This window comes from Eleginops maclovinus, chromosome 15 (assembly GCF_036324505.1).
Source record: "Eleginops maclovinus isolate JMC-PN-2008 ecotype Puerto Natales chromosome 15, JC_Emac_rtc_rv5, whole genome shotgun sequence".
In the NCBI taxonomy this organism is placed as follows: Eukaryota; Metazoa; Chordata; class Actinopteri; order Perciformes; family Eleginopidae; genus Eleginops; species Eleginops maclovinus.
The window spans coordinates 3,603,110-3,616,419 of NC_086363.1; the positions used below are offsets into that span (position 1 = coordinate 3,603,110).

Here is a 13,310-nt window from a genome sequence, read left to right on the forward strand (position 1 = left end):
CATCAGGGAGGCTTGCTGTGAAGGACCCCACCCCCCTCCTCTGGTGATGTCTGTATTGATGTGCTGCGTGTAAAACACCAGAGCAGACGGCTTCAAACAGACAAGAAGACTTTCTCAGTCACAAGCTCAAGATTCAAGACCGTGACGCTGAGACGACAGCTGATGCTTAGCATGCGTAACTCGGTGATGTGTAGATCAGTCAAATAATAAAAGTAGTCTCATTAAAGGAATACCGTTCTACCAAGAATCAAGAACAACATAGGTGGAAATCATTTAAAGTCTACATAAGAGGAAAACATTTTCAAGATCTATGAGACCAAGTTGAAAAAAAAGTCAGGAATTCTGAGATTAAAGTTGGAATTCGGAGAACATTTCCAGAATTCCGAGAAAAGTCTGAATTTTTTTCTGACTTATCTCAGGAATTAATCATGTTTTTTAAAAGAAATCCCTTTCAAAAGGTGGCCCTCATTCTCTTCCCTAAAATCAGTCTTTAGACCTTGCTTGTTGGGAGCGTGTGACACTATAGCTTGGTTTTCTATTCAATGTTTAAATGTACCAGTTTAGGTAGGAGAGAGTTTGTTTGAAATGTTGTATTACTTTTGCATCACCCGTCGGAATAAACACAAATTATCGCCTCTGGGAATTCCATTTCTCTAGACAACAAGCCTCTATTCAGTCCATGAGTGAATCAAAAAGAAAAGAATCAATCAAATGGATACCGCGGTCACGACGATAAGGATTCAAAAAGGGTTCATATGGTTTCATGTAGACACGATTTTCATTGGAAACAACTAGGCTACAACTCAGCTCCTCCAACAAGGCAGCATCAAATATTAACAACCAAAAAAAGACATTAAGTGAAATAAAATAATGCCTGTGAATAAAACTGAGATTAAGTAAGTTTCAGCAAAAAGAAAAATGTATACCTATAAGATATGAGATATGAGGGGCTAAATAACAATCATTTATATTGTTGATTAAACTGTCCATTTATTTTTTAGATTAATCGTCCAAAAGTTGCTCTTTGTCAGTCTAAAACCAACAGAGTGTAGTCACTTATGATGCTATCAAAGGGCACAGGAATCTCAATTTGAGAGGCTGAAAATAGCATCCGTCTGTCATTCAAGCATCAAAATGTACTTTTCATTGATTATCAGTCGCCTATTTTTCTGTCAGTTGATTTATTATCGCAGCTCTTCTGCCGGCGATTTTTTTTTTCTTCTCAATTTGTACTTTTCAAAATGTTAGACCTAAATGATCGACAGACACCAAATCCATTACTGCTTTAAAATCAGTGTTTCAGGTTCATAGAAACATGTCTCTCTGTGACAAATGGTAACAAGAGAACAAGAGAGGAGAAAAATGAAATCTCTGCTGAGGATAAAACTCAATGCCATAATAAGCTTTTTGCTTTTTGTTATTGGATATCATGCCAGCCTGAAAGGAAAGGACTAATGTAGTATTTGTTTAGTGGAGGAGGCTCTCAGCACTCTCCGTTCATTAATGTGCTCCATTGATTATCACGCTTTGTGTTTCGTCTGAGATAATTTGTCCTTTTCAAGCACCTTTTACATTAATACTTTTATATTCTACTGAAACCAAGTCCATTTATATTTCCTCCCCATAAAAGCTGCTTCTAAGAGCTCATAAAACCACCACGTTTACCAGCCTCCTCCATTCGTACAGAGAACATTTTTATGTACTACAACATCCTGTTTATATACCGACAATTTGCAGTAATATAGTCACACACACATTAACAGCAACATCCCTCTTACCACACAACACACCCAAATAAGCAGATAAATAGGAAATAAGGAATAAAAGGCCCCAGAATTAAGTGACATTTTTGAAGAACACAGGAACGTAAATTCAGCTTGCTGTTTTTATCGTCATTATTATCCCAGTAAATCACATATTGGAGAATTGTGAGCTGCTACAGATAAAACATACTGGCCTGTGGAGCAGATAAAAGAACCAGAGAGTAATCCTTTCAGAAACACACTGCAGTCACAGAGACATGCTTTACACATTGGAAATAAAACCCTAACTCGAGTTGCACTGCTGACTCCTAGCTTTAATTTAAAAAGGTGTTTGAATCCAAATCACAGAAACAGCAAAGGAACTGTGTGTTCATAGCTATAAAAAAAAAGGGACCAAAATATATGGAGCACAAATTTTAATAATGTGATTCAAACCTGGTTGTTAATAATTCCACTGCAGAGTTTCTCACAATGATTATTATTTTTGGAGCAATGCCATTAATCAAAACACGAATGAAATATAATACCTTGGTTAAAAATAATATAACTATAAGGATAATACAGTCAATTGTCAAGTGTCAGACTTTATGGTGTGCATTTTATCTTAATTAGCTACTGGGTTTTTATAATAAGGGACCAGTAAAGGTGACTGAATCCCTCATAATACAGTCTAGGGTTAAACCTTTCTAACGTAGGGCTAAAAAACTAAAGTTACATCATCCAATATTTTCTCTGATCGGGAGAAGTCTGTAACACTTGGACACTTGGTATCTGTCCCATGATGCTTTGCTTCTGTCGGGTCTCTTTGCCTCAGTCAGATTGAGGTTAGTCAGGTCAGGATTAAACTGTTTGCCCTTAAAATTAACTTAGTTCACATGCAGTGTATTAAAGGTCAATGTCCATGGGGCATTTTCATAAAATTGAAGGCTAAAAAAAGGCTTTGAAGACACTGTTCATTCTCACACATCCTATAGTATATCAATGCATGTCTTATATTTTGTACTGAGATGTGTATGCGGCTGTGTGTGAGGTGTCGTCTCATGAAGACTTTGAGACAACTGCTGGCTTTCCAAGAACTGCTTAAACCTAGAGACACCAGAACGCGATGACCCAGCTGAAGAGCGCAAAAGAGAACGATTGAATAATCTAGATAAACTAATGAACGAGACATAAAGAACGATTCAGAGTCAATAACTGAATGAAGTGCTAACATAAAGAGATTGTTTTGGATGACGCTCCTGACTCCAGTCCTTTTCTGGAGCTGTCCAGGAGTTATAAATACACAATAAACCTCACATTCAGTTTGATATCACTGTGTTAAAATCGAGCCAAAACAAGGACATTGTGTCACATTGCTCCCTGCTAAAGTTTGGTTTGCAGGATTCACACTGGTTCTGCAATCTCTAAAAAGGTAAATATGCATCAGCTGACTCTTGGGCTAAGGTTTCCAGGAAAGTTGAGAATATTGTTCCCATTTTACTCCACATGATCTTGTCTTTCCTGTCAGCTCTCGCTAAAAATTTCAAAAGGTGAATTCCTCTTCTCGGCTCAGATCACTTTGCTGTAGACCAACTGCTGAGCTGACAAAACTTTCCTTCACTTCGACACTTCTCTGCTCTCCTGCTACTCTCTCTCTCACTCACACACACATAACATACACACATTCTTCGTAGCATTTTGTCTCAGGAGCACAGCAACAGTGAAGCTGAACTCCTGGACAATTGTGAAATATGAAGCATCCAACCTGTTTCATTCAAATAAAGAGGAAGAGGCGGCTCGTCCACAACACACTCAAGCAGGAGGGTTTTCAGCCAATAAACAAGGATTTGTAATGATTAAGACATTAACCCATCCCTAGACACGAGGAGCTGTAATGATGTGCAACAAACACTGCCTTTGAAACAACCAGCAGCAAATAGGAGGTGATAATGAGATAACTGTCACTGAGATAACATCTGACAACAAGCAGGTCGTCTGCCCTCTCTGCAGAGACCAAGGCACTGCAGAAAGAACCAAAAGGACTTCTGGAGCAAAAGAGTAAGAAATTCCAATACCAGCGGAGAATAGAAAAGGCTATTTCGAGACAAAAACAATCCTCTTCATTTATTGAACTTCAAAGCACTGACACTCGTTTCAAAAAGCAAACCCAGCGAAAACAAAGGAGAGATCAAAAAGCGAGACTTACTTTGAGTATTCTTCATTGTCTCGGTCGCAGCGAGAGTCCTTGTGTTTCTCCCAGTCCTTGCCATGTTTGCATGTGGTCAGCAGAATGATATCGTCCCCGTTGTGGATGTGATACAGAGCGTTCCTCGTCTCGGAGCCGATGCCAGTCAGGTATCGCTTCCCTTTGAAAACCAGCAGGTACTTCCTGGAAGGCGGTGCATCGTTGAGCGTCAGATATCCTATGCCCCCTCCTTTTAGCGGGTGCTCCTTGGAGAATAAGGGGATGGAGATATCAAAGTTGGGTCTGAAGTTCACCACATCTGCGCTGGCCTTGGCCAACATGGCCTGGCCCACCTCAAAGCCCAGGTCCTCTGTGTAGTCCGGCCAGGTGCCAGAGTACAGGTTGAATATGAGGTGGTTCCTGCCATCGTTCCACGTGGGCAGGCTCTGGATTCGGAGCCTCACGTTCTGGACGAACTGAGCCGAGAGCTGGTCCCTGTCCAACGTGTCCACGGCCAGGATGAAGAGGCAGGCCCGCGAAGGGTCTGTGGTGTGGAAGCGAGACTCCTCGATGGATGACAGGATCTTCTTGTAGGTCTCGGAGATCTCGTCCCCTCTCTGAGGGGGGTAGATGTAAACCCTGAAGCCCGACTGGCAGCGAGCAAAGTCGAAGCAGGTTTCCATGCGGCAGCGCTTGTTCCTGTAGATGTTGTCTCGGATTGCTCGGCGTTCTCGAGGGGACGTGTGCTGGTGTTGGACCTGAGGGCTGTCCTCCTGTAGACACACAGTTTATATTTACAAATCATGTGTATTTCATCAGTCTATCAACACTGCATGATCAATTCTCAGAGAACACATGAAAAGAAAGCTCTCCTTTGAAACAACATATCATATTCCAGTTGTGCCTTTATTCTAATAAGACAGCAGGTCATTCTAAACCTTTACATGACAAAAGAAATATGCATGTTCCAGTAATATTCCTCTTGACATCCGACTGTGAATAGTCAATATTCAACAGTAATCATATTGGAGCACTTTACATGCACTCCTTTTGACAAAATTGTGCAAGTTTGGCAAATCTGTGGTCTCCCAGTTAAGCTTCTTATGGTTATAACAAGATCAAACTGGTTTTTGTACAAGGCACAGAGCTGAGCGTTAACAGGCAAGAGGCCATGAGTCACAAATTGAATAATAAGTAATAATTCCCCACACGTCTTAATCGGATATCGCCATTTTGATAATAAGGTCTAATTCAGAATAGAAAATGACATCACTTTACCACAATGCAGCAATTAAAACCATTAAAAGACGACACTTATGGGGAAAGAAATCTTAGACAACTTCAAGTCCTATGTCAATATAGCAATATATAATCCAGTCCTATAAACGTTACACTTTTGCCAGTGACTACTGCTGCTACTAAATGAGCTACAGTTTACCTCCTGCTCTCCTCCCTCCAGGTACGGCTCCAGCAGCTGGGTGGACTCTGGCCAGTGCCTGGGGGTTCTGGATGGACTTCTCTGGGGCAGTGGCTGTGGCTGGTACACCTCCTGGCTCTGGTGGTGGTAGTACTGGTAATCCGGCTGGTGGTACTGGGGGTACTGGGGAAACTGGTGATATTGGTACGGCTGCTGCTGGAACTCCCCGATTTGCAGACCCCACAGGTAGACGAGGAAGAGAAGACCGGCCCCCACAGACACAAGCAGGTACCGCTTCTTGGCCTGCATGTGTGCTGTGGGGGGGAGGAAGAGGAGGAGGAGGAGGAGGTGGTGGGATAGAAACAGGAAGAGACAAGAAGGAAGAGTGAGGGGAGGATGAAGAGGAGGATGAGGAACTAGGGGATGATGAGGAGAGGAGGAGCAGGGAGGTAGACACAGGTCCGGTCGACCCACAGGACAGGCTCTCTATCCACAGCTCGGCATGTTGGGATCTGGAGTCACTGAAACAGAAGAAGTACTGATGAATTATCCTACCAGTTAGAGATAGAGTACAACAAATCCAGTTACATTTGGCTCCTTATTTGACTGAAAGCTAATAGAGGAGCAGTGTTAAGGCACTACATATCAATTAAAAAGCTGATCAATCTAACTGTGTTTGGAGTCAAATGTAGATTTGCATTAATAAAAAAAGAAGCAATGTGCATGTGACAGGTCTCGTGTTCAATAGTTTGAAACTGAAACCCCACAAAAATAGTCATATGCATCAAACAAAGTTAAACTGGTGCATCTCACTCAGTGATTTGTTGTAAATCAGAAAGCGAGGCATTATTAAAGAATACAAGCATCTGAAATGTTATCATAGAACACGTTGACTATGTTGCCAATTCAACATGCATTTGACTTTTAGCAGAGCTATTTACTTTATAGATATGCTTCAAGACTTTTCGCAAATACCATTAGTAACCCTTGCAAATTCAGCTTTGCCTGCAGCAGACTGCTCCTGCAAAATCGTAACTTTTTCAAACAATTCAGTGACACGTGTTTCGGGGTTCTGCGATTAAATTGTGAATAATCCCAACATTCACATAAATAAAACTACATTACAATGCAACTGGTGCAAGCTTCATAGCTGGAGGTTTAATGAAGAAAGACATTCGATGATGTTTGGTGAGAAACGCTGCACTGAACTGCAGGATTTCTCAATGTGGTTTGGAGCGTGGTTTGGGATGCATGAGGAAACACGTGGTATATCTGCACCGTTTAGTAATCCATCTCCATAAACACTGTTAGGATTATAGTAATGCTTGCTTTCAATTGTTTTCGGTGACCTGAGCTAGCACCAAACTCCGTGCATTGCCCTACCTGTTTACACGGAACACCTGTGGTCCCGGGAAGAGATCCGGACATCCGCTGCTCTCCCCTCCAGCCCGAGCAGCGCTCCTCAACTCGGATACACATTCTCCAGCTCCACCGCCCAAACACCAGGATCACAAATCCATCCACGGATCTTATACTACGTTAAAAGCACGTTTTCCCAGCAGTCACTGAGCTCTGCGTCCGTAGGGAAGCCCAAAACGGTGCGCTGGCTTCATCCTCCCCCGCGCCCCAGTCTCAAACTTTCCTCGTGGAAATACCACGGAGTGATTTTCACGTGCACGAGGCTCCGGCCGGGCGAGCGCGCACCTATTTACCAGCACCGCAGGTATCCGAGGTGGAAATGTAGACACACGATCATCTGCGAGAACAGCCGTGATAACCCCGACAGCATCCATCCAGGATTAACTGGTGTGTTAACATGCATGTCAAATCATCAACTGCCATCACCCTATAACAAAAAAAAAGGAAAATCCCACAAAAACAAGATCCAAACTTTGAAATGTTATTCCACCTGCTCTCCGGGTGAGAAATAAGCAATGATCATCATCCCAGGTGAGTTAAGGAAATGCCTGCGCACCTGATCCGGAGAGACGCGCTTCAATAAAATCCCATTAGGTGCGTCTTCACGGTCTGCACAACAGGCAGCGGGGTTTCCTCAATAGGGTGAGAGTGATGGAGAAAATGAACAACCTGATTGGTGGTGTTTCGCGGTTAATCCATCCTGACTGCTCGCCTCCAGCAGACCCGATGTCCTCATGTTTCCTTCCTCAAATCCTCAGATGGATGTGGGCTGCGCCACCGTGCATCAGCAGCAGCAGCAGAAGATAAACCTGACACACTGAGGGGGGTTTGGAGCATGCATGTCGATTCAGTTGGATCTGATATGAGGTGCAGGAGCTTGCAATGATTCAGCATCTCTCAGTCTGCATTTGAAGCTTCGTTTTTGTCGGTTTAATAATGAGGAAAGGTTTCAGAAATGTATTTGGAAGCAATAAAAGCATGCAGGTCTTCAATACTGACTTTGCCATACAGCTTTACAAACCAAACTCCCTTCAGATGCATTATCTGAGTTTAAACGAGTTATTAAACAGGACTTAATGATGCAGTTTAGGCATTTTGGTTGCACCTTTTATGCAGCTTGTTCCATTAAGATATGAACTTATAAACATTTGCTTGAAAGCTATATTATTGAGTTAATGGTTTAATATTATTGCTTTCAACTAACCTAATACAATTATGTTTATCTGTTGACGTAATACTTTCAGTACAGTCTATTTTTTAGTTTTTTACACTGTATTCTTCCCTTTAGTAAACAGTCGAGGTGTGCAGCTTGGTGCTAAATGGATGCAAATTCACTCTCAGCGTGTCTTGTTGTGTTGCTCTTAATCAAGAACATTTCTAATGGAGTTTGTTGTTTTCCCTTCAATTTACAAGAGTGAATTAGGCAACACTTTCGGGCTCTTGGAAAGTTTTGTAATCTGCATGCAATTTGTCTCATTGCACTCTGCAGGCTCCCCTTGAGGTAATGATAATTTAGTTGCAAATGATGTTAAAAGGATTTGTCAAGGCTTGTCAAGGTTTAGTGAACTGACTCTATGCCAACCTAAACCACTTTTAATTAAGCCCAGCTCATTTAATCTCTTAATGATTCAAATATCCCGCCCAATAAATCAACTTCGACCACTTATCCGTCAATCTCTCCTGCCGCTTATATTTCCGAAGACATTGACTGATTCAAATCAAATTGGTAATTATTTAATAAGTAGATATCTTTATCTCATAAATTAAGAGGTGCTGTTTAAGATGTTGTGGAGCCACACTGAAGGCAGATCATGAAGCAAACAGTGCCATCGAGTGGTTCATGTTGCAGCCGCACTTCAATAGTTCCAGTTTACACACACACACACACACACACACACACACACACACACACACACACACATGAACCAAATATTACCTGGCTGATGTAGCTACTAAATGACATTTAAGGAAAATTAGATACCACTGGCAGGCAGGACAAGATACAAATCAAAGCAGGTGAAATAAGAACATTGCATATTATTCCACTGAGCCAGAGACACTGTTTAGCTAATTGATGACATTCAGACAAGTAGTGACGCAAATCAACACATTTACTCAAGAAGTGGCGTGGACGCAGAAGTGGCGTGGACGCAGAAGTGGCGTGGACGCAGAAGTGGCGTGGACGCAGAAGTGGCGTGGACGCAGAAGTGGCGTGGACGCAAAAGTGGCGTGGACGCAAAAGTGGCAAGGACGCAGAAGTGGCTGGCATGGACCAGAAGTGGCTAGGACGCAGAAGTGGCTAGGACGCAGAAGTGGCTAGGACGCAGAAGCAGAAGTGGCGTGGACGCAGAAGTGGCGTGGACGCAGAAGTGGCGTGGACGCAGAAGTGGCGAAGTGGCTAGGACGAAGAAGTGGCGTGGACGCAGAAGTGGCGTGGACGCAGAAGTGACGTGGACGCAGAAGTGGCGTGGACGCAGAAGTGGCGTGGACGCAGAAGTGGCGTGGACGCAGAAGTGGCGTGGACGCAGAAGTGGCGTGGACGCAGAAGTGGCGTGGACGCAGAAGTGGCTAGGACGCAGAAGTGGCTAGGACGCAGAAGTGGCTAGGACGCAGAAGTGGCTAGGACGCAGAAGTGGCTAGGACGCAGAAGTGGCTAGGACGCAGAAGTGGCGTGGACGCAGAAGTGGCGTGGACGCAGAAGTGGCGTGGACGCAGAAGTGGCGTGGACGCAGAAGTGGCGTGGACGCAGAAGTGGCGTGGACGCAGAAGTGGCTAGGACGCAAATTACGTGTGTAATGAAAAGAGTTGAGACATTATAACAATTATGATTGATGATGATGATGATGATGATGATGATGATGATGATGATGATGATGATGATGATGATGATGATGATGATGATGATGATTGCACAGTATCTAAAGAAAGGTGTCTTATATTGCACATTGCCGTTCATTGCACAAGATCTCAACAGTGCATATTGTGTGGGGGTCTACCAGAGGCCGTGCTGGCACACTTTGTACTTCTCACCGCACTACAGTTGTGTTTTTGTTATACTCTAACATGAGCCATCCAGTTAAAATATGTGCAGTATGATAAATAAATACTGCACTTACATCTGGCTGTGTCTACAAAGACTAGAAAAGTGCTATATCCTTTTACTAAACAAAGAAACCTAAAAGAACATCATCTGAAACGAATGGACTTCCTGTACACACCAAGTTATTAATGGGCTTTTCAAATCTCTTAATGGAGCCGTTGAAGGTGCATCTTCTCCAGCTTCTGCATTACTAATTTGATCCATTGGTTTTGTGATTGAAGGTCTTACATCCTCAGTCCTTCCAGCTCTGTTTTCTGCTCATTTGAATCCATTCAGGGCTTTATAAATAAGATTTACTTGCCGTGTCTCCAGTCTCTGCCCGATGCGATCTGGGTTTAAAATAATTTATATCGTTATATTACAGATTGTGTCGTATTGATTTGGCTGGATTGTTTTTCCTTTTTGTTCAACATCCTGTAAACCTATAGCTGTAAAACTTGTTGCTGGTACAGTTTAATGTCTTCCCGTTGTTCTGGTGCCAGAAATGGACCGCTCACAGGAGGTGGGAGCGGTATAAATCCTGGATTTCAAACAACACTATAAAGGAGATTTCTCATCTTTGATCTCTGGCTGAACAATAGCAGAATAAATCCTTTGACTTTGAATTATAGAAAAACACAGGCCAACGATTGTCTGAAACACTACCTCTGCTCACCAGTTTTGTTTTCACTTACCTGCAATGTGATAACTCTGAGGGATTGGCTGGTGTTGATGGCTTCATGGTCGATTAGGGGAAGATAAATCTGAGAAAGATGCAGGGCAGCACAGAGAAGGAGGGAGCTAAACTTTGATCTGTTTCCAGTCTCAGTCCACCGCTTCACTTCATCCACTTCCTTATTTTCACCATCAATCCTGAAGCTTAAGGTGACTTGTAAGTAAAGTGTACTTCTGTCCTGTACCAGCTTTTAGGATGCTGTGATGCAGCTTTACCTTGTTGGCTAATAATGTACTTTTGCTCTTGTATCTTACTTAAGTGTGGTATCTTTACTTTTACTTAAGGAAACAATCTTGAAACTTCTTCTATCACTGAATGAAGTTGCGGTTACGTGAAGACAGGTAAACAAGGTAAACCAGATAGATATCATCATGACTCGCCTAAGTAATTACTTACATTAAAGGAAAACGTTTGTACGGTATGTTTTCTGAAATGTTTTGTTAATTTATGCAAGTTAGGCTTATTTTATGATCATTATTGGTGAATTTAGTAGAAATATGCAGATGCAAAAAACACCTTGAGATGTATTTTGTCTTAAGAATATTGGTTAATCAACAAAATGCACATTTTGAATAACTTCTTCATCTTCCCAGAAAGGGACATTTTCTTCCCACATCCCTATGATTGATATCTAAAACTCATGCCCAAACTACATCGATTAGGTAAGAGGAAACACTTTTCCCAATGTTTTTAAGGGGGGGAATTGTCCCTTTAAGGGGAATTCTTTCCTGATACCAGAGAAGAGAAACTGATTCAAAGTTCTACAACAAGAACTTTCAGCAACACGAGAAGTGATTCCTGCGTGAGAAAAAATGTTTTAAACTCTTAATCTTTGTTCAGCATGCCATGTGAAGGAGTCATCTAAATGCTAACGCTGTTGACTGAGCCATATCATGGGATGGGGGCACGTGAACCCCCCCTTCAGCTAACACCACATCACACACTAAATAGTAAAAAAACATATCCATGGCTGTAATCTGCTTTGTGATTATTGGTTTCGTGTAATGACTCATGCTACCTCATAATGTTACACACACACACACACACACACACACACACACACACACACACACACACACACACACACACACACACACACACACACACACACACACACACACACACACACACACACAGCCACACACACGCATAGCCAGCTGGGCAGCTAGCTGCTCTGTTCAGATGCTCCAGCTCAGGATTTGAGGCTGCAGTACAATTTTCCAACAATTCGCATTTCCACGACCATCTGCTGCCGAACACAACACAAAGAGCGAGGCAGTAATTATTATCCATTTGAGAGTCATAACAAACCAACAGAGCAGCTAAAATGCCTGCTCCGTCTACAGAAGTGCATGCACTGAAGTTTTAAAAGGGGAAGCAAACACATATTTTTTTAATGACAAAACAAAATGGCATGTGGATAACATCACAGAGCAGCATGCATTCTGACTGGGAAAACAGCACCAGAACCAAATGCAATATACACCTAGAACTGGTTGGAACTGGTTGCATGCCTCCACATAATCAGTCAAGTTGCAGCTTACATCATAGTCCGTCCAAAATATCATCAAGTCATCATTTTACCCTTTTAAACTTAAGTTTCAAATGAACATATAAGGTATCAAGTCACGGCCAACAGTGTCTTTTGTAAGGTCACAGGCAGAGTTGTCGACCCCTTGATGAAATAGTTTACAATGAATATCCAAATAAATCTTACTCTCCTTGCTGTTTTTTTTGTTACAACGAGCATAGTCTCAACTGCAGATAAATAAACTGAAAATGAGGCTATGACTTCAAGTTAACCTCAAACCAGATGTTCCCCAAATAATTAACCAAAAGTCCGAACCACAGTTCACAAATGCTCACCTGTTTATGTTGTAACCAATTCAAAAAGCATCCACACAAAGAGCCCTCTGGAGAAAGAAAATGTCAGGCTAGATGCATTGGAATAATACTTATCATCATCAGGATACACGTGCAATATTTTGTGTCTAGCTGTGAATGTATGGTATTTCTAAGGCTGTCATTTGTGCATTTTTTTGTCAATCTGGCGACCTTTTTTTCACAGTGTTGTGCATTTTCACATACAGCCACTTGTAGGCTACACAGTCTGTTTTACCTCTCCTGTTTTACCATCTTGATTCTGTTGTATCAACTCAATAGACTCAACTGTTTCAACCTAAATTTAAAAGGCTACTACTCCTGCATTATAACCACAGGAAAAGGCAGAAGAGGAGACAGTAAGTAGGACAAGGAGAACTCTCTGTAGGCTCTTTCTTTTTTGGATGAAACAGGATAATTCTAACATGTTCCCTGTACATACAACCTCCAGTTTCAAGATGGTCTAAATAGGTTTTGAATGCATCCCTCTTCACCTCAATGCATCTTCGTGTCACCACCGGCAGAGTGTGTGTATATATATATGTGTGTGTGCATGTAGAAGAAACATATTAGGGTCAATCGATGAAAGGAAAAGCCTGCAGGACTCAGGGTAAAGAGAAGCAGGACTCCTCTCCTCCCTCTCTGCTCCTCCTCCTTCTTCTTCTTGCCCAGGACTGCTGACCTTTCGCCCCAAACTGTGAAATGTCAAGAGGATGCTTGTAATGTCACAAACAGCTCATCGGGGCGAGGAAGCCGTTGTTATGGAGACCGCATCACGTCCGAAAGCTCGGTGAGACTATTGAGTAAAAAATACTAGCCATTTTTGATTTAACCTTTATTTCCTTTGTGTT

At 42.3% G+C, this 13,310-nt stretch overlaps 1 protein-coding gene across 1 annotated transcript in view; it reads right to left on the reverse strand.

Moving 5' to 3' along the window:
- LOC134876603 (exostosin-1) overlaps window positions 1-7,372 on the reverse strand; it is a 170,692-nt gene extending 163,320 nt beyond the window's left edge. Inside the window, exons 1-4 of the mRNA XM_063901620.1 lie at window positions 7,320-7,372; window positions 6,728-7,190; window positions 5,366-5,865; window positions 3,949-4,700 (exon numbers count right to left, since the gene is read on the reverse strand). Coding sequence (XP_063757690.1) covers window positions 3,949-4,700; window positions 5,366-5,653 — 1,040 coding nt within the window. The 5' untranslated portion in view covers window positions 5,654-5,865; window positions 6,728-7,190; window positions 7,320-7,372. The remainder of the gene's footprint in view (window positions 1-3,948; window positions 4,701-5,365; window positions 5,866-6,727; window positions 7,191-7,319) is intronic.
- Between the last annotated feature and the right edge of the window lie 5,938 nt (window positions 7,373-13,310).